This window comes from Manis pentadactyla, chromosome 1, assembly GCF_030020395.1.
Source record: "Manis pentadactyla isolate mManPen7 chromosome 1, mManPen7.hap1, whole genome shotgun sequence".
NCBI classification, from domain to species: Eukaryota; Metazoa; Chordata; class Mammalia; order Pholidota; family Manidae; genus Manis; species Manis pentadactyla.
The window spans coordinates 44,763,139-44,788,085 of NC_080019.1; the positions used below are offsets into that span (position 1 = coordinate 44,763,139).

At 46.0% G+C, this 24,947-nt stretch overlaps 1 protein-coding gene across 1 annotated transcript in view; it reads right to left on the reverse strand.

The window, feature by feature from the left end:
- Window positions 1–2,907: 2,907 nt before the first annotated feature.
- The window catches only part of GASK1A (golgi associated kinase 1A), a 59,901-nt gene continuing 37,861 nt past the window's right edge, over window positions 2,908–24,947 (reverse strand). The window contains exons 3-5 of the mRNA XM_036897145.2: window positions 5,892–6,014; window positions 4,044–4,147; window positions 2,908–3,411 (exon numbers count right to left, since the gene is read on the reverse strand). Coding sequence (XP_036753040.2) covers window positions 3,201–3,411; window positions 4,044–4,147; window positions 5,892–6,014 — 438 coding nt within the window. The 3' untranslated portion in view covers window positions 2,908–3,200. The remainder of the gene's footprint in view (window positions 3,412–4,043; window positions 4,148–5,891; window positions 6,015–24,947) is intronic.

Here is a 24,947-nt window from a genome sequence, read left to right on the forward strand (position 1 = left end):
GAAAAAGTTTCATATCAGTAGAGAGAGTAGGCTATTAAATAATGATGTTGGAGCAGCTGACTGCCGGGGGCCATGCTGCTCAAGCTGTGTAGCAAAGCTCCAGCTGGAGGAGACCCCCACAAAGCAGGAGCCTTCGCAGCTGGCTCCGCCTATTACCCACCTGGATTTTGTTATTCTCCATTATACTATTGGCTTTGCTTTTGCTTGCATTTTTGCCAAAGACTAAGCTAACCTTTGCTAAGAAGCACGAAAAGGAAGAGAACATAAACTTCCCAGAAGCTTTTCAGGACAGTGCTCCTGAAGAATAGAACACGCAGGGGCCAGATGGCGATCTTGGCATGGAATACCAAAACCTGCAGTCAGTTAGTCAAACATTGACCACCCCATCTCCACCCAAGTGGGAATGCCCCCCTTTTACTTATAATGCTAGTGAGATTAGTGATGAAGAGTTTTATAGGAAAATTAGAGAAATAGAATTATGAGAGATTACTGAATAGAATAACCCTGACACTTGATCAATCTTCTCATGTTTTCCTCCCTCTGCTACTTCTATCGTTTTTCTTCTTCCTTCCTAATTACAGCCCTTTACTAGAATTTGTGCCTATACGTAAATTACCAAGTACCATAATTCTTCCAAGTGGTAAAGATACCTCAACACAAGTGCTGGGCCTGGAAGCCACGGAGCATAAATCTGCAAAGAAGTGAAAAGCTAACCTTTATGAAGAATATTGCTTCTTTCTCACCAGCTTTACATCTCCCTGTATGGCCCCAGAAGATGGCTGGTTAGCCAGAGACAGGTAAGATTCCTCAAGGGAGGAACAACCTAAGCCAGGCACAGTTGCAGGGGGGCTATCAGGTGAGAAAATGGGGGCCAACAGAGTTGAGGCTTAGAACCTCACCCCCCAAGTGTTGAAAGAAATTGTCTGCACCAGTGGATGTTTTGTTGCCCTTGTCTAGCTTGGATTAATACCTAGTCTATAGGCACGGACCTGATCATCTACACTTGCCTTCTTATAGCACTAAATCATGCTTTTTATCTTTATCTTGCATCTACCTACAATAGAATAAATATTATGAGGGGATAAAATGTACCCATTGCATTAAAAATATAGATGATGATACCTGCCTAGGTAACTGTAGCAGTAGGTGACCTGTATTTCACCCTGAACTGGTAGACTCCATAGTCACTGCTACATACTGCACGCTTCTGCGGTCACATGCACTACTTAGAAACTGCATTGCTTAGAAACGTAAAACATGATAGAGTACATGTTGCTAGGAAAAGTTTCAGTCAAGGAACAGAAAACGATCACCTGTCTAACACTTGACCAACCATGAATAGATTAGAAAGAAGAAAAAAAAGCTTGCCTATACCCATTAATCAACTGCCTATACCAATTAATCAACAGAACAATAAAAAATCATATCCTTGTGCAAAATGGTATAAATAAAGCTGTCATCGGCACTTTGTCGAGAGACCACCTCCATCTGACTCTGTGTCCTGTCTCTCCATGCGCCGACTTCATCTCATCCTTTCGGGTTTCACACCCTCCGCAGGAGCTGGACTCCGGCAGCTGACTATCAATTTGGGGAAAAATAAAACTTCAGTTAGATCCTTACACCATTCTTAAATATAAATTTTATGTGGATTTACAGTGAATGTAAATGAAATATATAAATACTAGATTAAAACAGGAGATTATTTCAATAATCCTGAAATAGTGACAGCCTGTCTAAGAAGGCATGAAACTCAGATTTGAAGGGAAAGATAAACATTTGACTATATGGAAATTAAAAAATTAAAATTTGGCACTTAGCAAAAAACTTCCATAAACAAAGTCAAGAAACAAATGATAGGCTGGAAGAAAAGATTTGCAACACAACTAATAGGGAAAAGATTGATTACAGTAATTAGAGTCTAAGATCTCTAACAAATTAACAAAGAAAGAACAAACGACTAAAATGAAAAAAACTTCACAGAAAGTAAAATACAAATGATTAGTAAATGAGTGGAAAGATAACATCATCAGCTATTAAGGAAATGCAGTTTTAAAAACAGGTTTCCCTATCAGATGAATAAAAGCAGAAAGTCTGTAGCAAGTGTTGGTGAGGTATAGGGAAAACAGTCCCCTCCCCTCTTGGTAGGGGTATAAATTGACACCACCGTTTGGAAGGGCAATTTGGCAGTTTCTCTCAAAATAAAGAATATATACCCTGTGATGCAAGAAAATCTAGCCAGCAGAAATACTTGCACATCATGCAGAGATGTTCATGGCAGCACTGTTTATAATTGGTGAAAAGTTGGAGCCACCTAACTGTTCATAACAAGAGTAGCTATATTAAATATGACACCTCCCTGCTTTGGAATTCCACACAGTCATCAATAAGAATTGAGTCAATCCAGATGGCTGATACAGCATATACTAAATACAGTAGTGTAAAAATAGTGATTTGACAAACAGATGATCCTACTTTCATGTTTTAATTTGCATGTAGTGTGAATGTGAATAAAATACACACACATCTCTACGAGTTACTGGGATTTTCACTTTATCTTCATATGACTATTATTTATGAATTTGTTTTTAGTGTCAGGTATTGCTTTTCTAACTCTTAAAAAAAAGTAACTGAATAAGAATTGAACATTTAAAGCTGTTAAAGACAAAATGCTTATAGTGTTTCATTTCTTAGACCTGAGTCTACTTTCAGCCAGAGCAGTTCTGAACCAGAGGTACAATTCTATAAAGATCCTTTATCAGGCTCATCTCGTGTATGTGGGTGGGCATGCATACATGCCACTTATATGTACACACACACACACACACACACACACACACACACACACACACAGTTGTCCAGCTCTGCATATGCAGGTGGGATGCACAATTTTACAGTTATCTGAAGCAGTTCGTAGAACATTCTTGAATGCATTTATTGGTGCAAGGGAGTAATAGCCAGAACTGAGAAGTTAGAAAGGAATGTGGTGATACTGAAAATCCACAACCACCTTCACCATTCCAAGCAGATGACACATGCCATGACCTTCACGGTGCCCTTCTGGTTTCTGGCTTGTCCCATTTGTCTTGATGATGGGTGAACCCCAGGAAATGTGACCATCAGGATGGGTGGCAACCCACTCAGGCTGTGTTGTGACGCGCCCCACGAGTGAGGGGAGCGCCCCGCCTGGGCAGCGGCGCAGCTCACAGGTCTCCGTCCCTGAAGAGCGTCAGGTTATGCTTCCGGATGTATCCTAGTAGGACTTGTGCCCGCCGCTCCAGGGTCTGAAGAGCCTGCTTCAGCCCCTGTTGCCCGCCTTGGCTTTCCCAGAACACCGGGTCCATCTGCAGCGACTTGAGCAGCATATTCTGTAGACACCCTGATGCAAGAATCTTCACAACAGACTCAGGAAACCTGGAGGAGGTCCCCCGAGCCCCATAACAAAAGGAAAAGCAGAAGTGATCTCAGAGTTCCCACGAAAGGGGAATCCAGATGGCCAGAATGTGTGTACCTGGGGACCCTGGCAGAGTCAGCCTGCGGGGTCATCAGGAGACCCTTCCTCCTCTGGTGTGAAAGCAGGCAAGGGAGAGAGCTGTCAGATGGGGCCCATCCCACAGAGAAGCCAGGAGAGTCAACTGTGCCATCCTGGGGGAAATGCCTGCTGCTCTGCTTGGAAAGACCAGAAAGAGCCTAGGAAGGGTAAGCTCCCTGCCAAGAGGAAGCAGGGTTGGTAGGCTCCCAGGCTAGCCCCCCCCAGCGGGGGCAAGGGAAGGCCTGGCCTGCCCATACCTCAGCTGGGCAGCTGGTGTTCTGTGGGGCCAGGAGGCCCTCGGTATTGGGGATGGGGCCCTCCATCCAGGAGTTGAAAGGCCTGCTGGCTGTATCCCCTCTCAGCTTCCCCAGGGCACTCCATCACTCCTGAGGCTCAGAGCCAACAACTTTTGTCTTATGGGCTACCGACTTCTCAGAGCCACTGAGTCCCATGATCTACAACAGGACCATCAAGCCTCAATCCCTGAACCTCTACCCACCCCCTTGACCCTCACCCGTCTATGCCTTCCAGCAGCCGAAAGTTCAGCTTGTCCTCAGGGTGCTGAAGGTTGCCAGCATTATCGATGTAGACCAGATGGGAAGGATCGCTGTTCCGGACCTCAGGCAAGAAGATGGAGAGAGAGGTGGGTACAGGTACAGCCCAGCTGCTGCCCATGGACTCCATCAGGGCTCAAGGGCCTTGGGAGCCCTGAGTTGTCAGTCCCACAATCCATCCTGATACTTGCCCAGATGGTCCCTGAGCACTGGGCAGTTAGCTCCCTGTATGCTGGTGCTATGCTTAGCACCTCCAGGCACCACCTTGGTGACCCTCCCAACAGCCTGAGAGGGGTCCCACTAGTGTTAAACCCATTTTACAGAAACAGAGGCACAAAGAAGTTTGGTAATTTGAACATAGTCACACCGCTAATGAGAAGCTGGCTGGTTCAAACCTGGACCCATAGCACCAAGCCACAGCACCATCCTATGACATTGCAAGGCAGAGGGACTGATTTCTCTTCTGGTGGTTCCAGGGGTGAGGGCCTGGGGGAATTGGCAGGTGCAGAGGTAGCCTGCTGATCTGGGCTGCTGCTTCAGGGTGCATCACGCATACGCACACTCAGATGCATGCTAAGCCTGTGCCCCACGCCTGGGCATTCCCCTGAGCATCACCGAGAGCATGCAGCACCGACCTCCCTCCTCACGTAGTACTGACACTCCATCCCCATAGGAGAAGAGTTTGGTGCTTCCTAAACCTCCTCAAAACTAAAATCAGCAACAGGGAATTCTCTCACCCCTTAGAAATATGGTGTGATCGTGAACGGGAGGCCATCTCTTCCAGCTCCCTACTCCTACCCCTATGTACACATGCTATTCCACTACGTTCTCCAAGATTCCACGGTAACTTCCCATAATTCTCTCCAGCAAGCTAAGCTGGCTTGGTCTCCAGGACCCCAGCTTCCCCACTCTCTGCCATTTCTCCCACCTCACCTCCACACACATCAGGTATCGTCTACTTCTTAAAGCATGATGATACCCTTCTCCAGTAACTGTCCTACGGGATCTGTGAAATGGCTGCTGCCAGAAGTAAGTGATGGATGTAAAAGCCTTAAGTCTCCCAGGGGTATTTGCCTTTTACCAGGGAAAGCAGTAATGGCTCTGGAGGCAAGGGCTGGAGAATTGCCACCACCAGCTGAAGCCTGCCTGAAACTCATCCCGGGCCGCCATGCTGAGAGCTAGCCTCCCAGAGCACCGGCTAGGGTGAGGCGGTGGGGACCCTGGGCCCCCCGGAGAAGACGGAGAAGCGCTTCCCCATCTTCTTGTGTGGCACCTTGTGCAGGAGAGAGGGCTGTTCTGCCACACCAGCCATTCTCTCTGATGGCCCTGCACATCGCTTGGGCTCTCAGTTGAACAGGAGGCAGCACAGTGTTTCTCTGATCAGCAGCGGCCTGGAGCCATAAGGGTCCAGAGAGGGATCACTGCCACTGCCACCAACCACGTGGCCCTGGAAGCTCCCTTCCTTGCTGCAGACCACGCTCCACATTTACTGGCATGGTGAGGACAGCTGGCTGGACACATCATTCTCATGCACTGCTTCCGGGAGCCCCAGGGGTTCCCTGGAGTCTCGGGGACAGTGGAATTGGTGAAAATGGCTCCAGCCCCCACCCCGCACCCACGTCAACAGCTTTCTCAAAGCCCCACTTTCATCAATTTTAGGTATCCTGGCTTCCTGGAAACATTACTAAAGGGTTCTGCTGCCTCAAAGAACCACACTGGGAAACCCCGGTGCCAGAAGATCTCTGACACTAACAGCATCTTGTGACGGAGACAGGAAGGCCTGGGTCTCGGGTGACAGGGGGACGCACCAGGATGTGGACCAGTCGCAGCTCTCCTGGGTTCTGGCATTTCTCTCGGAGCCTCTCTTCAACACACGGGTCGGAGGGCTCGGGCTCAAAGCCGCAGCAGTAGCGATCTAGGCGGTCATGGACCTGCGGGGATACCAGTTCTCTGAGGGGTGTGGACGGTGCCTGCTCCCGCCAGGCGCGCTCGCAGGCCGCCTGACCCCAGAGCCACGTGCTGGCGGCAGCCCTCCCGCCCGCCGCCTGCTCCGCTCTGCTGCTTCTCCCGCGGTGATGGGCCTTCTGCCCGGCCCCTCTGGCCGGCCTGCCCTGCACCCCAGGGGCTGTTCACTCACACCCCGGGCCACAGGTCTCCGCCAGTACCCCCTGCTCAGTGTACGCCCTGCTCCTGGACTCTGGCCTGGGGCAACGGAGCCACATGCCGCTGGCCTTCGGGCTGCCTGGACCACCCCTCCGACTCCGCTTTCCTCAAGCAGGAAGGCACTGGGGATTCCTTCCCTCTGGGGTGAGCGCCCCTCACTGGCTGTCTCCAGGGCTCCTGGTAGGCAACCTTCCCTTGCAAGCCTGAATCAAAGTCGCGGAAGAGGGAGGCTTTTCCCTTATGCGTTTATTTTCACTGGGTGCCTGAAGTGGAAATCTCAAGTGCAACGTCAGATCAGTTCTGAGGAGCCCTGCCTCCCGTCCTCTGCGTACACACACACATAACACACACGGCATTTTAGAGTGTCAGAGGATTCCCATAACAGCACTTGCCACTCACCTGCTCCAGGAGCTTTCTTCAGAAGGAAGGGGTTACAGCCTGCAGGGCAGGAATTAAGTAGAAATGTTGACCCACCCCAGCCCTTACCTATGTGAGGATGTGATCTGCTGTGTGTATCAAGGACAGAGGGGTCAAGGAAGGAGAGGCCCAGACACAGAGGTGGCAGAGACCTCTGGAGGGGGCAGGGAGGGTCTTGCTGTGGGGAGAAAGACAGGAAAGGGCTAAGAGCAGAAGGGGAAGGTGGTCTGGAAGAGACTGGGAGCTGCCAGGAAGTGGAGGAGAGAGAAGGCAGGGTGGGCCGCAGGGAGGCCCCGCCACCCGCAGGGCAGCGAGCTGGAGAGGGTGCTCTCTTTTTCCTCTTGGGAAGGAAACTTGGTTTGATCTAATGCCTTGGTAAGTGCCACGGCAAGGTGAGATCTAAGGACGGCCGGGTGTGGGAGGACTCGCTGTGCATGGGACAAGAGGAAAAACCCATTTGTTGCTGTGGAAGGAAGGAAAGGGAGGGGGCGGGTAGAGAAGTGAAGCAGGAAGCAGCAGGAGGCCACAGCGGGGTGTGAGAGGTGCCCTTCGTGACCCCCCCACCTTCCAGGGAATGCTTGGTGGTCCTAGGGGAAGGGGCTGAGCTTTGAGTTCAGGTTGGGTGTGGGGCAAATCAAAGCAGTACTCATGGCAGGAGGTACAGGAGGAGTCAGCTGCCTGGGGTTCGTCCTGTCCTAGGAAGGGCTCCAGACCCTCATGGGTTGTGGGACCAGGGGTTTGAATCATCTCCTTAAATCTCTGGGTGGTGGCAAAGTTGCAGGAGAGGAAGGCCTCGGGGCCCCCTGGGCTGAGTCACTCAGGATGATGAATCACACCGGTGCCTCTCTCAGGATGCAAAATGCGTCCAGGTCCTGAAAGAGCCTGTGTGGGGAAGACCCAGAACGGAGGCCCAGCGTCCGCCCTTGCCATCCACTTCAGGAGGCCTGGGAACACCACTGGAGAGCAAGGTGCCGGCCTGGGAGCCTAGAAACCAGCGCCAGGCGACATGCTCTGCTTGGGGCAACTGTCTGGACCAAGCCAAAGGGCCTAGAGTCAGGGTAGGGGTGAGGGCAAGTCAGGGAGGAGAGAGCAACATGCAGGAAGCCAGAGGGCACCAAGCTGATGATGAACCCCAGAAAGGGAGCACCTGCTCCGTCTGTCAGTCCTCAGAGGCGTCTTGTGATTTGCTCTGCTGCATGCTGGGCTCTGGCAGGATCTCAGACACCCTCTCCCGTGGGGGTGGGGTGATGCAGAACATCCAGGGCTTCCCCTAGGCAAATATGGCTGTCATTTTGATCCCATAAAGCAATGACCCAGTGTCTCTCTCTCAGAGATGATGATGATGACATTTGGTATAAGAAAAATGTATTTGGTCTTTGTCCCCATTCCTGGCAGTTCCTAAAACCTTTGGATTTTCCTGACAGATAGGAGTATCTTTTTTTATTCATAATAAGCCCCTTTGACCATACCTGAGTTTATGCTAGTAAGGTGACTCAGGGGAACCCCTAGATAGCTTCAGGATGGGGGCTGGTCACCAGAAAGACCAGTGAATTGAGGTAGGGAACTTTTAGCCCACCCCCTACCTCCAGGAAGTGTAGGGGAGCTGGAGATTAGTTATAAAAACTCTCCAACAATGAGATTTGGCGAGTTTGCAGGTTGGTGAACACACCTGTGTGCCAGGAGGGTGGTGTATGCCCAACTCTACAGGGACATAAGTTCCTGTGCTTGAGACCTTCCTGGGTCTCACCCTATATATACCTCTTCATCTGGCTGTTCATTTTTTCCTTATAATAATAAACCAGAAAATGTAAATAGTGTTTCCCTGAGTTCTGTGAGACAAGCAAGTCATCAAAATACAGTCATACAGCTCCAGATTCATTGCCATGTGGTCAGAAGTACAGGAGGCCCAAGACTTACAATTGGCATCTGAAGTTGGGGCAGTCTTGTGGGACTGAACCGTTTAACCTGTGGGACCTGACACTGACCCCAGATGGTTAGTATCTGAATTGAATTGTTGGACACCAGCTGGTGTTGGAGACTTGGTTGGTATTGGGAGCAAACATCACTCAGATGATCACCACCACTATTACTGCCATCTCTATTGTGTTCACTCCTCACTGGAGCATTGCAGGGTAGACATTATTGTCCCCATTTTACACATGGAGGCCTCATTATTATCGCCATTTTACACTGACCTCAGACATGCCCAGGGTCATAAATGAAAAAGCAGTCCAGCTGAGATTTGAATCAAGGTCTGCCTGGCTCTCTGTTATCCTGCCTTGCCTCCCTGAAGATCAGGAAGAACGAGCCAGTTACAGATATCAGGGGAGGTCTTCATCATTACTCAGCATGGGACTAATTAATTCGGCTTCAGCCTTGGTAATAAAGACTGGAGAAGACCTCTCAAAACTATGAAGGAGGAAGAGGAAGAATGGGGAGACTCAGGGCCCGTCCTCCTCGGTGACAAGTGCGGAGGCCGTGGCGGGCGTGGTGATGTTTGGATGGTCCCTATCTGTCTTCTGTGGTCACTTCTCAGCCAACCTGGGCAGTTCGGCTTTCGCCAGCACCACCACCCTATCTCCTCTTTCCACTTGGCAGCCAACCCCTCTCCACACAGGGGTTGGGGGACACAATTTACCAAGATGCAAACCCCACCAAAGCCACTCTCAATCCACTCAGCCCCAACTCAACGTTGGCCAATAAAAGGTCTTGTTCCATTTCCATATCCCTTTGTAGGAAAATTCTCATATGTTCTAAAGAAATACAAAGTTGGCTTACTTTAGCACAAATAAGAATATACCTACTGTTCAATCAACCCCCAAATCCAGACATCCAGAAATGAGACCGTGTTAAACAGTCCCACCTACTGTCCCCAAACATTACTTTCTCTGTTTTACAACAGTTAGTCATGGAAAATCACACCTTGGGCCCAGACTGCCACCCCAAACAGGCTGAGGGCATGTCTATGAGGCCACAGCAGGTGGTCCAGGGGCTGTGGGCCAAGGACATCCAAGGGCACTACTGGGAAAGGCACGTTAGCCCAGGCACCAAAATGCGCAAAGCCCAGCAGGCTGGTCCAGCTTGGCCAGGCTCCTGCAGCGAGCCCATTAACCGGCCCCCGAGGTAGACCGCCACTACTTTGGCCACCTGGACTTCACATTATCACAGTCATAAGTAACAGAAAACCCTGACTGAAATGGCTTTAACCTTAACAAAAATTAAGATTCTGTACAGCAGGAAGTCTTGAGATAGGGCAGGCTGGGGAGACCTAGCAGCTCCTCATTGTAATGGTGAGGACTCAGGTGCCTTTCTGCTTTCCACTCACACCCACAATGTTAACAACATACCAGTGCTGTCTCAGGAAGCCTGCAGGTGGCCACTGGGGGGGGGGGTGTTTCCTTATTCGTGTCCAGAGAGGAGACAAGAGAACAGGAACCTCTCCCCACCTTGGAGTGACGCCCTCCCCTCCAGCCTGATCAGCCCTGATGGGGACACGCTCACCCAGGCCTGGGGAAGATGGTCATGTGCTGATCCTTGAATTCAGGAACAGGCGGAAGGTGAATCACGTAAGGGTTCTGTGTAGAAAGAGTGCGGAGCGACCAGCTGGTCCGCTGCAGCGCCAAAGCCCTGTCTCACACTGCCAATAAAAGTGTTGACTGGGACGGAGCTAAGGACAGAACCTTGCTGCGTGCCACCAGAGACCCCAGCCCTCCAACTGGTTTTAAATCTACCCGAAGCCTTTCTCACACCCCCTGTATTTCTCCATAGTGTCCTTGAACTTAGGGAGATCCTACCCCAAGCTTTCCTATACATCCCATCCTTAGAGGAGCCACTCCCAAGGCTGCCCACACAGTGGGTTAGTGCAGAGGTCGGCAAACTTTTTCTCTACAGGACCAGAGAGAAAATATTTTAGAATTTGGAGGCCATAGAGTCTCTGTCACAACTAGCCAAATTTGCCTCTGTAATGCATAGTGTATAAATTACAGAAAACATGCAAACAAATGGGAATGACTATTACAAAAACGTTATTCATATTCACCACAAATGAAAAAAATTGAATTTCATATACTTCAAACGTGCCACAAAATATTATTCTTTTGATCTTTTTCAACCACTTAAACATGCTAAGACCATTCTTAGCTCATGGGCTCTACAAAGACAGGGAGAAGGGTTAATTTGGCCTGCACCGTGGGCCATGTTTGAGACCCCAGTTAGGAGCCCAGATGGACCTGTGGCTGAGTTGTGCCTCCAGTATGTTCTAGTTACGTGACCTGAGGAAGTTATTGAACCTCACTGCACCTCAGTTTTCTCATCAACAAAATGGGGTGATGATATTCCCATGGGGCTGTGCTGAGGCCCACATAGGGTGATGATCCCTGTAAGCAGGGGGTGGTTGCTATGGAGAGCCTGCAGTTATGCCAGCTCTGGGAGGGACAGGCCCAAACACCTTGAGGAATTTCGGCAGTCTCCCAGCCCCCAGGAAGCTCTGACCTTACCCAACGCTACAAGCCAGAGAATTGGAGTTTGAAACAAGGTAAGTGCTACAGAAGAGAGTACCCTTCTCATGTACATGCAGGTCTGGTTTCTGGAGTGTGGGCATACCTGTGAGACAGGCACCCACCTGCTGATTCTTGTGGCTGGGAGAGTAAATACCAGAGCAGGTCTAGCAAGACTGAAATACAATGACTGCTCTGCATCTGCTTTATCTGGATGCACAGCCAGCCAAGGACCTCCTTCATCCTGCCCAGCCCTCCAAAGCCTGTCTCCCTGCCATTTTGTGCAGGCTTCAACTTGCAGCAGTGTTTGTTTCCAGAGGAAACTACAGGAAATACTGGCATATACTCCTGGCTTCCCAAACTCTGTAACCATTTGGATGTTTAACAGGAAGGGCCTGACTGGGCCCAGTTGCCAGTTTGATTATTTTGTCACACCTTCTGGTTAGTTTTTTCCACCGAAGAGAAATTCAGCCTACACAGCAGCAGACTAGCAGCCAAACAAAACCAAGATTGAATTTCATTTGCTTCAGGGTTTGATTCTTTTTCACTTTGTTCAAAAAAATGAGACATAACCAAGAAAAAATGATATAAACCTTTGCAGTTTTGGTTTTCTGACCAGCACAGAAATGTTGCATAACCCTGATTTGAAGTTGTTCACTTTCACTTGAGCAATTGTAAAGCGCTTACTTTGTACAAGGTAAAGTAAAGCCACTTACTAAGGCCACTCTGAGTGCTTCACACACCCTAAGTCATTAGCTCTTCCAGCAGCCATGAGATAAATACTGTTATTACCCCCATTTCAAAAATGAGGAAACCAAGTCACAGAGGCTGGGTAATGTGCCTAAGGGGGTCCCACAGCAAGGAAGTGGTGCCCAGACACAAACCGGGGCGGTTTGGCTCCAACCACTGAGTCAGACTCTGTGGCACTCGTGTTTTCTGGCATCAGAGAGTCCAAGCTTCTCACTGGTAAAGATAAAGACATGGCTCAGTCTGATGCCCAGCACCCAGCCCTTGTTTAGTACAACCAGAGACATAGTTGAGGTTTTTTTAGTCAAAGAATGGATGAGAAGCACATGGCTGGCTGACAGCAAAAGGTTTTGGTGTTGTGGGTAAAATTGCATTATTTCCAAAATCTCTCACCTGGCTTTAGGGCATCTCCATACAATGGGTGTTTCCAGGAGGTGGAGAATAGTCCATCTCCATATGAATAGGTAATTATAAGGGCAAGGGGGCTTATCTGGACTAGAGAGGTTGGGTGGGGGGTTCTTCTTCTGCAGCCTGGTCACTAGAGACACATGGGAGCAGAAATGGATAACTGATGTAAGAAATAAAATTTATTTCTACCTTTGACTAATTTCAGTTTCAAAGGTATTTTGCCCCAGGATTTTCCCCCTAGAGTTGCATCTGGTGGTAGTCAGCAGGACCTCTGAACTGGGAATCTGTCTACATGGGTATAGCCCTTGGGCGGGCTGCCCCTAGAGATGGTGGGGAGATGCCTGAAACCCCACCTGTGGTTGGTGGGGAGTTCCCAGTGGCTGCAGCAGTAGAGGGTGCAGCTTCATTACGGAGCCCCCTACCTGTAGGGCATCCAACTGGGGAGCCCCTAATGGAGAATTGGTCTAAGGTAAAGCAGGTCCCAGAGGTGTGGGGCCTTCCCCAGAATTAAGGAAAGGTGGAGACACAGGAAGCTGTGAAATCAGCCCTGTGTGTTATAGAAGGCAGTTCAGAGGCTCTGAGTGGCTATGTAGCAACTGGTATTGTAGAAGCTCTTTTCTTCAAAATAGTGGGAAATGTTATTGAGGAGACAGAGAGGGTTACCAAGGAGAGAGAAAGACTTCAGCAGGAGAGGGACACATTTCAGCATCACTTGCAGGAACTGGGCAATGACCTATGGATACCCTTAAGGAAAAGAGACAGTTGTTGAGAGAATGGGTCTCCCTCCTGTAAGATTCCTTAGCAGCAGCGAGAGGAGACAGCAGAAGCCACGTTGCAGGAGGCCATGGGGGAGGGGGAGGAAAGGGTGGTGCCTTTAGTCCCAGAGATGGTAGAGGAGGTGTCCAGAGAGGATGAGGGGATGGGGCCAAGGGCCATCTGTTGCAGAGACAACCGCCTGAGACACTAGCCTCTCCTTTATTAAAGGCTCGCCCAGTTGTAATTAAGAAAATACAGACGCAACAACCGTGGACTCCCTAGAGTGAGGAGCCGCCCCCGCCCCCAGGTTGTGGAGCACTCCATGCTCCGCGCCTATACCCAAGATGAGCTGGTGGACATGGGCGTCTGGTGTAGGCAGAAGGCATCAGAATCTCTGCCTACATGGCTCTTACATCTCTGGGATATGGGGTGGAAAACATTACTATGCTGGGTTCTGAAATGAGTAGACTGGCTTCCCTGACGACTCACCCTTCCCTCCAGCAGCGGTTGCAAAATGCCCATCACACCTCAGGGAATTAGGTGCTTCTGGATTGGCTGACAGCTGCAATCAGGGCATTTTGGCCTAATCAGGGTGATTTACCATACTTACCCACTAGCTGGAAAACATATGCAGAGCTCCATCAGGTGTTACAGGAGCTGGGCATGAAAAATACTATCTATAATATGGACCTCCAGGGCCCCAATGAGGAGTTGTTCACTGTAGGAATGAGAAAGCTGGTGCTGCATACAGCTCCCCCATCCCTTGGTGTCCCTAGTGACTATTCTTGCCCCCCACATAGGGCAACCCATAAGTGGGGCTACTGGTACTTTAGCAGATCTGGGGGAGGTAGAAACAAGAGTATGGAAGGAAGTACAGGCCATAACTGAAAGAAGAAGTGCAAAAGGCCCCGTGAAGGTCTCGAGGACCCAGATGTGGGTTTACTTGATAAAGGCCAGAGTAGTGAAAGAAAAACAATGGGCAGCCCAATAAGATCTTGTTAGAACTGTGGCACCAATTAAAGCCAGAGCAGCAGTTCCAGCCACTGAGGTCCAGGACATGGCAGCTGGAGTCAAAGCCCCATGTCTGGCCTGTGTCCTTGCAAGACTTCCTGGGGGACAGGAATCAGACTCCACCTGGACCCTCACCCCCACAGGAGGATGATGAGCATTGCAGTTTGACTGAGGTGGGGGTCACGGTTCCCACCTTGGGGGACATGGTGGGAACCAGAGGCCACATGTAGAATTAGCAATTCATTGGTCCCTGTGAATGTACAACGTGTCCTGGCGCTGGTGGACACGGGAGCTGAGTGTTCTCTGATTCCTGGCAACCCTGAGCATTTGCCCAGGACCCCTGCTGTGATAGATGGCTATGGGAGTAAGATAATTAGAGTGAAGAAAGCCCAAATCCCATTGGGGATAGGACTTTTACCCCCAAATAAGGATACAATGTACATTTCTCCCTGAATATATTTTGGGGGTAGATATCCTGCAGGGCCTGTGGTTACAGACCACTGCAGGTGAGTTCAGACTGAGGGTACATGTGGTAAAGGCAGTTCTGAGGGGACATGCTAAGGACTCACCTGTAGCTCTGCCTGTACCTCAGCAGGTGAAAAATACTAAGCAGTGTAAACTGCCTTGGGGGCACAAAGAAATTGGAGAAACTCTACAGGAGTTGGAGAGGGTGGGCATCATAAAGCCCACTTATAGTTCCTTTAATTCCCCAGTGTGGCCAGTGAGAAATCCAGGCAGCTCCTGGCGTATGACCATGGACTACAGGGAATTGAATAAAGTCACACCCCCTTTTCATGCTGCTGTCCCCTCTATAGCAGCCCTATGGACACCCTCAGTCATGAACTAGGGATGTATCATTATGTTGAGGACCTTGCTAATGCTTTCTTCTCTATTGACATAGCACAGGAAAGCCAGGAACAGTTTGCCTTCAAGTGGGAAGGCCAGCAGTGGACGTTCACTGTCATTCCAAAGGGATGTAGAAGAACTACATAGATCTTACCTAAAAAGATGTCTATAGATCACTCTAAATTGTAAACATAAACACAAAATCCAGCAGCCATCTAAAGATGAATCCACCACAGCGAAGTAGGGTCCAACATAGAAGGCTAGGATGCACCCCCTTCAGAACACAACATCTCTCACTAAAGTCCCCAAATGAATGCATTGGGTCGGGGGGAAGAATGTGGTCTCTTCCATGGATACTGGAAAGGCATTTGATAAAATTTTGCATCCATTCCTGGTAATAAAAACTAATAAAGCGAGAATAATGGATAGTTGTTCATCATGTCTTCAGTAAAAATCAGCATGATTTTTTATGGCAAAACACTGGAAATTTTCCCAAATTGGTAGGAACAAGTCCCATTCATCATCCCATTAATATTTACCACTGCTCTGGAGTCACCAGAGAAGGTAATGAGGTAAGAAAAAGAAAGAAGAGGGAATGAGGCTACAGAGTGCATTCACTGCAGCTGAAACAAGAGTGTACTTGGGAAACCCAGAGGGTAAGCTAGGCAATGGTTAGAAGCGATATAAAGTCAGCATGTGGCCAGTAACCAAATTAATACACAGAAATCAGAGCCTTCACACAGACCAAGAGCTACTGGTCAGAACATATAATGAAAGACAGGATCCCATTTTGAAATTTTCTCTTCAAGAGATGATGAAAAATACCTAGAAATGACCCAGCAGATCTGGCTGAAGAAAACATCAAGATGCTTCTGAGGAACACAAATAAATGGAGAGTCACATCCTATTCTTGGCTAGAATGACTCCATATATATTTTAGGATGTAAATTCTTTCTATATTAGCCCACAAAAATTTAATTTGACTCCAATAAAATCCCAAAAGGACCAGAGAAGAAGGAAGTAACAAGCTGACTATAAATTCCACATGAGAATACTATGCAAGAATATCAGGAAAGTTCTAAAAACGACCAATTAGAGAGACCAAGCCCCACTAGTTATTAACATAAGATATAAAGCACAGTAATTAAAACAGCGTGTTTCTGGCATATAAATAGGCGGACCCTTCACTGGGATAGAGAGTCCAAAAATAGACTTACATACATATGAAAATTGGCTGTATGGTAAAGGCAACATTTCATTTGGGGAAATGAATGATTATTCAACAAATAGTGCTGACACATTTGGGGTACCATCTGTAAAAAAAAAAAACATTGTTTTGTACCTTATTGCCTATTCCAAAATAACTTCCAGATGGATCAAAGATATATGAAAACACATAGAATTTTTTGAGTCACCAAAAGTAAGGATGGCCTTTAAAACATACTAGCCTAGAAGTCATCAAAATAAAGCTTGATAGTTTTAACAAAAATGTTAATTTCTATAAGCATTTAGCAACAGTTGAGCCTGAAGAGAAATATTACAATTCAATGAAAACAAAAGGTGAATTTCCTTCACCTGTAAAGAGCTCTGAAAATCATTAAAAGAAAGACTAAAAACACAAGAGAAAGTGGGGCAGAGAATATGAACAGTTTTTTTTAAAAAAAGAGTTAAAAAATCTAAACAGAGACCTCCCACAGAGGAGCCAGGATGGTGGCATTAGTAGGGCAGCAGAAATCCCCTCCCAAAACCATATACATTTTTGAAAATACAACAAATACAACTAATCCTAAAAGAGAGATCAGTGGATACAGTACAACAGCCAGACTACATCTACATCTGCAAGAACTCAGCACCACATGAAGGGGGCAAGATAAAAGCCACGGCCCAGCAGGACTCGAGCATCCACCCGACCACAGCTCCCCAGTGGGAGGAAAGGAGTCACAGCGGGGAGGGAGTGTAAGCCCAGGACTGCTAAACAACCAGCTCTAGTCATCTGCACCAGGAGCACAGACACACATTGCGTGGTGTGCTGGATATTAGGGAAATGGAACAGTAAAACCTGCGAGCGGGTCCCCGCAGTCGGCTCCACTGGGACAAAAGAAAAGCAAGTGCTTTTTGAAAGTCTTAAAGGGACAGGAGCCTCACAGCTGGATGGAAGTGTCCTGGCACACTCGGCCCAGCATCTGGGAATCCCGGGGAAATTCAGGTGCTGCAGTCCTCTGGGAGGCAGCGCAGCTCTGAAGCCCCTCACAGTGATAAACAGCCTCCCATCCATTCCCCCTCCAGTGCAGCCCTGCCATAGCAGGGGAGCAGCCAGAGAGCAGCCGCACCCACAGCAGCTGCCCAGAGCCACCCCCGCAGCTGCCCAGGCCAGACCCAGAGGCTCCGCCAGCGTGCACAGACAGAGGAAGCCAGGACAGGGTGCCATGGGTCATGATTCCCGCAGGAGAGCACACCCAGCATGCGTGCCCTCCCCACAGGGCTCTGGGGTGCTCCGATGGCTGCCCCACCCATAGTAGCTCAGGAAATAAAACTGGAAGCTGCTCCGAGGAGGGCAAGGTAACCATCAAGCAGGAAGGTCAGCTAACACACAGGCCAACTGCCACGACCACTTCTATAGCCATGAAAAGGCAGAAGAATCTGATCCAGTCCAGAATCATCCAGACAACCCCTGAGAGGGAACCTGGAGAGATATATTTAACCAATCTTCCTGAAAAACAATTCAAAATAAAGGTCATATCCATGCTGATGGACCTGCAGAGAAAAATGAAAGAGCTAAAGGATCAAAGTAGGTGGGAGAATACAGAAATAAAATAAACTCTGGAAAGACTTAAGAGCAGACCGGAGGAGGAGCCAGAGGCCGTTAATGGAATAGAAATCAGAGAACAGGAACACAGAGAAGCTTAGGCACAGAGAGAGATAAAAGGATCTCCAGGCATAGTCTACAGGCACACAGCTGATCATCTACATTTGCTCTCTTACAACGCTAAACTATGTTTTCTACCTTTATCTTGTATCTACCTACCACTTCAGCATTTTATTAAAAATAATAATAATAAAGAGAGAAATGTGGTATCCACATATAAATCAAGTATAAAAATCAAATAAATATTCATATTTGAACTGACTGTTTAGAGTTCATAATGCATGAGCAAAACTGAAAGTTTCTGTGATGACTGCCCTTGTACTGTTCACCATGTAACTGATTCATTATGTAAGAATTTGTTCTTCATGTAAGAACTTGTTCATTATGCTTCAGAAGATTGGAGACTGACGAAAATTAGGCTTGGGGTGGATTAATGATTGTGCCGCATTGAGCATTGACCCCCCTATACAGAATTTTATTGTTGTTAACAACCATTTGATCAATAAGAATGAGAGATGCCCTCACACACACACAAATATATATATATATATACTTCCAATTGTAAAATAAATAAGTAACCGGGATGTAATGTATAGCATAAGGAATATAGTCAAAATATTGTAACAACTTGGTATGGTGATAGCTGGTACCTAGAATTATCATGTATATAAATGTTGAATCACTGTGTTGTACACATGAAACTAATGTAATACTGTGTGTCAACTACCCTTCAATAAAAAATAATTATCTAAAAAAAAAAAAAAAGGATCTCCAGGAATGAAAGAATACTAACAGAACTGTGTGACCAGTCCAAATGGAACAATATTCGCATTATAGGGGTACCAGAAGAAGAACAGAGAGAAAAAGGGATAGAAAGTGTCCTTGAAGAAATAATTGCTGAAAACTTCAACAAACTGGGGGAGGAAATAGTCTCTCAGACCATGGAAGCCCACAGAACTCCCAACAGAGTGGACCCAAGGAGGACAACACCAAGACACATAATAATTAAAATGGCAAAGATCAAGGACAAGGACAGAGTATTAAAGGCAGCCAGAGAGATAAAAGATCACCTACAAAGGAAAACCCATCATACTATCATCAGACTTCTCAACAGAAACCTTACAGTCCAGAAGAGTATGGCATGATATATTTAATGCAATGAAACAGAAGGGCCTTGAACAAAGAATACTGTATCCAGTACAATAGTCATTTAAATATGAAGGAGGGTTTAAATAATTCCCAGACAAGCAAAAGTTGAGGGAATTTGCCTCTCACAAACCACTTCTACAGGATATTTTAAAGGGACTGCTCTGTATGGAAGCACTCCTAAGGCTAAATAGATGTCACCAGAGAAAATAAAATCACAGCAAAGAAAACAGACCAACCAAATACTAACTAAAGGCAAAAAATAAAATCAACTACTCATAAAAGCAGTCAAAGGAAACACAAAAGAGCACAGAATAAAACACCTAACATATGAATAATGGAGGAGAGAGAATAAGAAGGGAGAGAAATAAAAAAATCATCAGACTATGCTTATAATAGCTTAATAAGCTTGTTAAGTTAGATGGTTAAATACTAAAGAAGCCTGCAATGGCAATAAGTACGTATCTTTCAATAATCACCCTAAATGTAAATGGACTGAATGCACCAATCAAAAGACGCAGAGTAACAGAATGGATAAAAAAACAAGACCAGTCTATATGCTGCTTACAAGAGACTCACCTCAAACCAAAAGACAGGCACAGACTAAAAGTCAAGGGATGGAAAAAGATATTTCATGCAAACAACAAAGAGAAAAATGCAGGTGTTGCAGTACTAGTATCAGACAAAATAGACTTCAAAACAAAGAAAGTAACAAGAGATAAAGAAGGACATTACATAATGATAAAGGGGTCAGTCCAACAAGAGGATATAACCATTCTAAATATATATGCACCCAATAGAGGAGCACCAACATATGTGAAACAAATACTAACAGAATTAAAGGAGGAAATAGAATGCAATGCATTCATTTTAGGAGACTTCAACACACTACTCACTCCAAAGGACAGATCACCAGACAGAAAATAAGTAAGGACACAGAGACACTGAACAACAGACTAGAACAGACGGACCTAGTAGACATCTACAAAACTCAACACCCAAAAGCAACAGGATACACATTCTTCTCAAGTGCACATGGAACATTTTCCAGAATACACAACATACTTGGCCACAAAAAGAGCTTCAGTAAATTCAAAAAGATTGAAATTCTACCAACCAACTTCTCAGATCACAAAGGTATAAAACTAGAAATAAATTGTACAAAGAAAGCTAAAAGGCTCACAAACACATGGAGGTTTAACAACATGCTCCTAAATAATCAATGGATCAATGACCATATTAAAATAGAGATCAAGCAATATATGGAGACAAATGACAATAACAGTACAAAGCCACAACTTCTGTGGGACTCAGCAAAAGCAGTTCTAAGAGGAAAGTATATAGCAATCCAGGTTTTTAAAGAAGGAAGAACAATCCCAAATGAACAGTCTAAAGTCACAATTATTGAAATTGGAAAAAGAAGAACAAATGAGGCCTAAAGTCAGCAGAAGGAGGGACATAATGAAGATTAGAGAAGCAATAAATAAAATGGAGAAGAATAAAACAATAGAAAAAATCAATGAAGCCAAGAGCAGGTTCTTTGAGAAAATAAACAAAATAGATAAACCACTAGCCAGACTTATTAAGAGAAAAAGAGAATCTACACACATCAACAGAAATCAGAAACCAGAAAGGAAAAATCATGACAGACCCCACAGAAATACAAAGAATCTTTAGAGAATACTATGAGAATCTATATTCTAACAAGCTAGAAAATCTAGAAGAAATGGACAACTTCCTAGAAAAATACAACCTTCCAAGACTGACCAAGGAAGAAACAGCAAATCTAAACAGACCAATTACCAGCAATGAAATTGAAGTGGTAATAAAAAAGCTACCAAAGAGCAAAACCCCCTGCCCAGATGGATATACCATGGAATTTTATCAGACATACAAAGAAGACATAATACCCATTCTCCTTAAAGTTTTCCAAAAAATAGAAAAGGAGGGAATATTTCCAGACTCATTCTATGAAGCCAGCATCACACTAATACCAAAACCAGGCAAAGACCCCACCAAAAAAGAAAATTACCAACCAATATCCCTGATGAACATAGATGCAAAAATACTCAACAAAATATCAGCACAGTGAATTCAAAAATACATCAAAGGATCACACACCATGACCAAGTGGGATTCATCCCAGGGATGCAAGGATGGTACAACATTTGAATATCCATCAACATCATCCACCACCTCAACAAAAAGAAGGACAAAAACCACATGATCATCTCCATAGATGCTGAAAAAGCATTCAACAAAATTCAACATCTATTCATGATAATAACTATCAACAAAATGGATATAGAGGGCACGTACCTTAACATAATAAAGGCCATATATGATAAACCCACAGCCAACATCATACTGAACAGCAAGAAGCTGAAAGCTTTTCCTCTAAGATCAGGAACAAGACAGGGATGCCCACTCTCCCCACAGTTATTCAACATAGTACTAGAGGTCCTAGCCACAGCAATCAGACAAAACAAATACAAGGAATCCAGATTGGTAAGGAAAAACTCAAATTGTCACTATTTGCAGATGACATTATATTGTACATAAAAAACCCTGAAGACTCCACTCCAAAATTACTAGATCTAATATCTGAATTCAGCAAAGTTGGAGGATACAAAATTAAGACACAGAAATCTGTTGCTTTCCTATACACTAACAATGAACTGGCAGAAAGAGATATCAGGAAAACAATTCCATTCACAATTGCATCAAAAAGAATAAAATACATAGGAATAAACCTAACCAAAGAAGTGAAAGACCTATACCCTGAAAACTACAAGACACTCTTAAGAGAAATTAAAGAGGACACTAACAAATGGAAACTCATCCCATGCTCTTGGCTAGGAAGAATTAATATTGTCAAAATGGCCATCCTGCCCAAAGCAATCTACAGATTCAATATAATCTCTATCAAATTACCAACAGCATTCTTCAACGAACTGAAACAAACAGTTCTAAAATTCATATGGAACCACCAAAGACCCCGAATAGCCAAAGCAATCCTGAGAAGGAAGAATAAAGTGGGGATGATCTCACTCCCCAACTTCAAGCTCTACTACAAAGCCACAGTAATCAAGACAATTTGGTACTGGCACAAGAACAGACCCACAGACCAGCGGAACAGAACAGAGACTCCAGACATTAACCCAAACATATATGGTCAATTAATATATGATAAAGGAGCCATGGACATACAATGGGGAAATGACAGCCTGTTCAGCAGCTGGTGTTGGCAAAACTAGACAGATACATGTAAGAGAACGAAACTGGATCATTGTCTAACCCCATACACAAAAGTAAAGTCAAAATGGATCAAAGACCTGAATGTAAGTCATGCTACCAAAAACTCCTAGAAAAAAACATAGGCAAAAATCTCTTGGACATAAACATGAGCAAGTTCTTCATGAACATATCTCCCCGGGCAAGGGAAACAAAAGCAAAAATGAACAAGTGGGACTATATGAAGCTAAAAAGCTTCTGTACAGCAAAGGACACCATCAGAAAAACAAAAAGGTATCCTACAGTATGGGAGAATATATTCATAAATGACAGATCTGATAAAGGGTTGACATCCAAAATACATAAAGAGCTCATGCACCTCAACAAACAAAAAGCAAATAATCCAATTAAAAAATGGGCAGAGGAGCTGAACAGACAGTTCTCCAGAGAAGAAATTCCAGTGGCTAATAGGCGCATGGAAAGATGCTCCACATCGCTAATCATCAGAGAAATGCAAATCAAAACCACAATGAGATATCACCTCACACCAGTAAGGACTGCCACCATGCAAAAGACAAACAACAACAAATGTTGGTGAGGATGTGGAGAAAGGGGAACCCTCCTACACTGCTGGTGGGAATGTAAATTAGTTCAACCATGTGGAAAGCAGTATGGAGGTTCCTCAAAAAGCTCAAAATAGACATACCATTTGACCCAGGAATTCCACTCCTAGGAATTTATCCTAAGAATGCAGGAGCCCAGTTTGAAAAAGACAGATGCACCCCTATGTTTATCACAGCACTTTTTACAATAGCCAAGATATGGAAGCAACCTAAGTGTCCATCAGTAGATGAATGGATAAAGAAGATGTGGTACATATACACAATGGAATATTATTCAGCCATAAGAAGAAAACAAATGCTACCATTTGCAACAACATGGATGGAGCTAGAGGGTATTATGCTCAGTGAAATAAGCCAGGCGGAGAAAGACAAGTACCAAATGATTTCACTCATCTGTGGAGTATAAGAACAAAGAAAAAACTGAAGGAACAAAACAGCAGCAGAATCACAGAGCTCACGAAAGGACTAATAGTTACCAAAGGGAAAGGGACTAGGGAAGATGGGTGGGAAGGGAGGGATAAGGCGGGGGAAGAAAGGGGGCATTATGATTAGCATGTATAATGTGGGGGGCACAGGAAGAGCTGTACAATACAGAGAAGACAAGTAGTGATTCTATAGCATCTTACTACACAGATGGACAGTGACTGTAATGGGGTTTGTCGCATGGGACTTGGTGTTGGTGGGAGTCTAGTAAACATAATGTTCCTTATGTAATTGTAGATTAATGATACAAAAAAAAATCTAGACACAGACTGGACGAGGGTGAGCTGGAGAAGCGGAGGGACACGGCCTCCGCCAGGGTGGGTGGGGCACGCGCAGCCTCCGAGAGCATGCGCCTCCTGCGGTGTGTGCACCATAGCCACTCCCTGGCCTGATAAATTTGTTTTCTGTTGCAGAATAACAAACACCAGGAGCTTAGTGGCTTAAAAGTACACATTTACTACCTCACAGTTTCTGGGGGTCAGTAGTCCGCCAAATTTTTGCCAGGTTCTCTGCTCCAGGTCTTGCCAGGCTGAGCTCAGTGTCAGCCATGGCTACATCTCATCTGTAGCTCCTCCTAAGCTCATTCAAGTTATGGGCAGAAAGCATTCCTTGCAGTTGAACGACTAGGTCTCCAGGGACTTCAGGGTCTTCCTAGAGGCCCCCTTTCCTACAGGCAGTTCATAGTATGGCTGTTTACTTTTTTGCCAGCAGGAATATCTCAGCTGTGTCATCTTCATTGAAAGACTCTCATAATAAGGTCAGGCCCACCCAGGACATTCCCTTTTGATTAACTCAAGGTTGACTGACTGACAACCTAATCACAGCAGTGATATTCCATCATATTCAGAGGTCCCACCCATACTCAAGGGTGGGGTAAATGTTATGGGGGTGGAAATTTGGGGGACCATCTTAAAACTCTGCCCATGATACCTCACCCTAATTGAGGTCCCACTCTTAAATATATGTAAAGATGCTCAATGTCACCTCTAAATACCATTGTCCAACCAGGAATCACTCTTTTCTAGCTGGATGCACCATCTGTGAAATGGGGAGGAATGCAGCTCCTATCCTGGGTCTGTTGCAGGACTTAAATGAGGTCCTGTGTTGTAAGAGGTTTGTATCAGACAGACAGGTGTAGGCACATCATAGAGGGCAGCTACTCATAGACTTAGTGTCTCTGGCTGGAAGCCAGAGGTGTCCCATATGGCAACAGATCTGGGCTCCTCATTAACTGATGGACCACCTGATGTCCTAGGGAGACTGAGCCAGAGGAGGAACACATGGACTGAAGCCATAAATTTTGACTCAAAATAAGGAATGCACACAGGTTCACGAATGACTGAAAGGGATTTCCCAGGAAGAGAATGAATAAATACCACCCAGAAGAGACTCAAGAAATTATTTTTCCAGAGTCAGTTAAGTACAGCAAAGAGTGCCAGCGCATGTACTCTCGGGCCAGACTGACCTGGATTCCATCCCAGCAGAGACACTTAAGGCTGTGCCCATGGGCGAGTTCCTTAGACCTCAGTTTCCTCATCTGTAGAATGGAACTGAGTACTATCTGCTTTCTATGGCTTTTAGACATTAACACATGCAAAATGCTGGAATAATGCCTGATGTGGAGGAGGTCAGACAGTGTTAGATGTTGTCACCTGTCCTGGAAGTTCC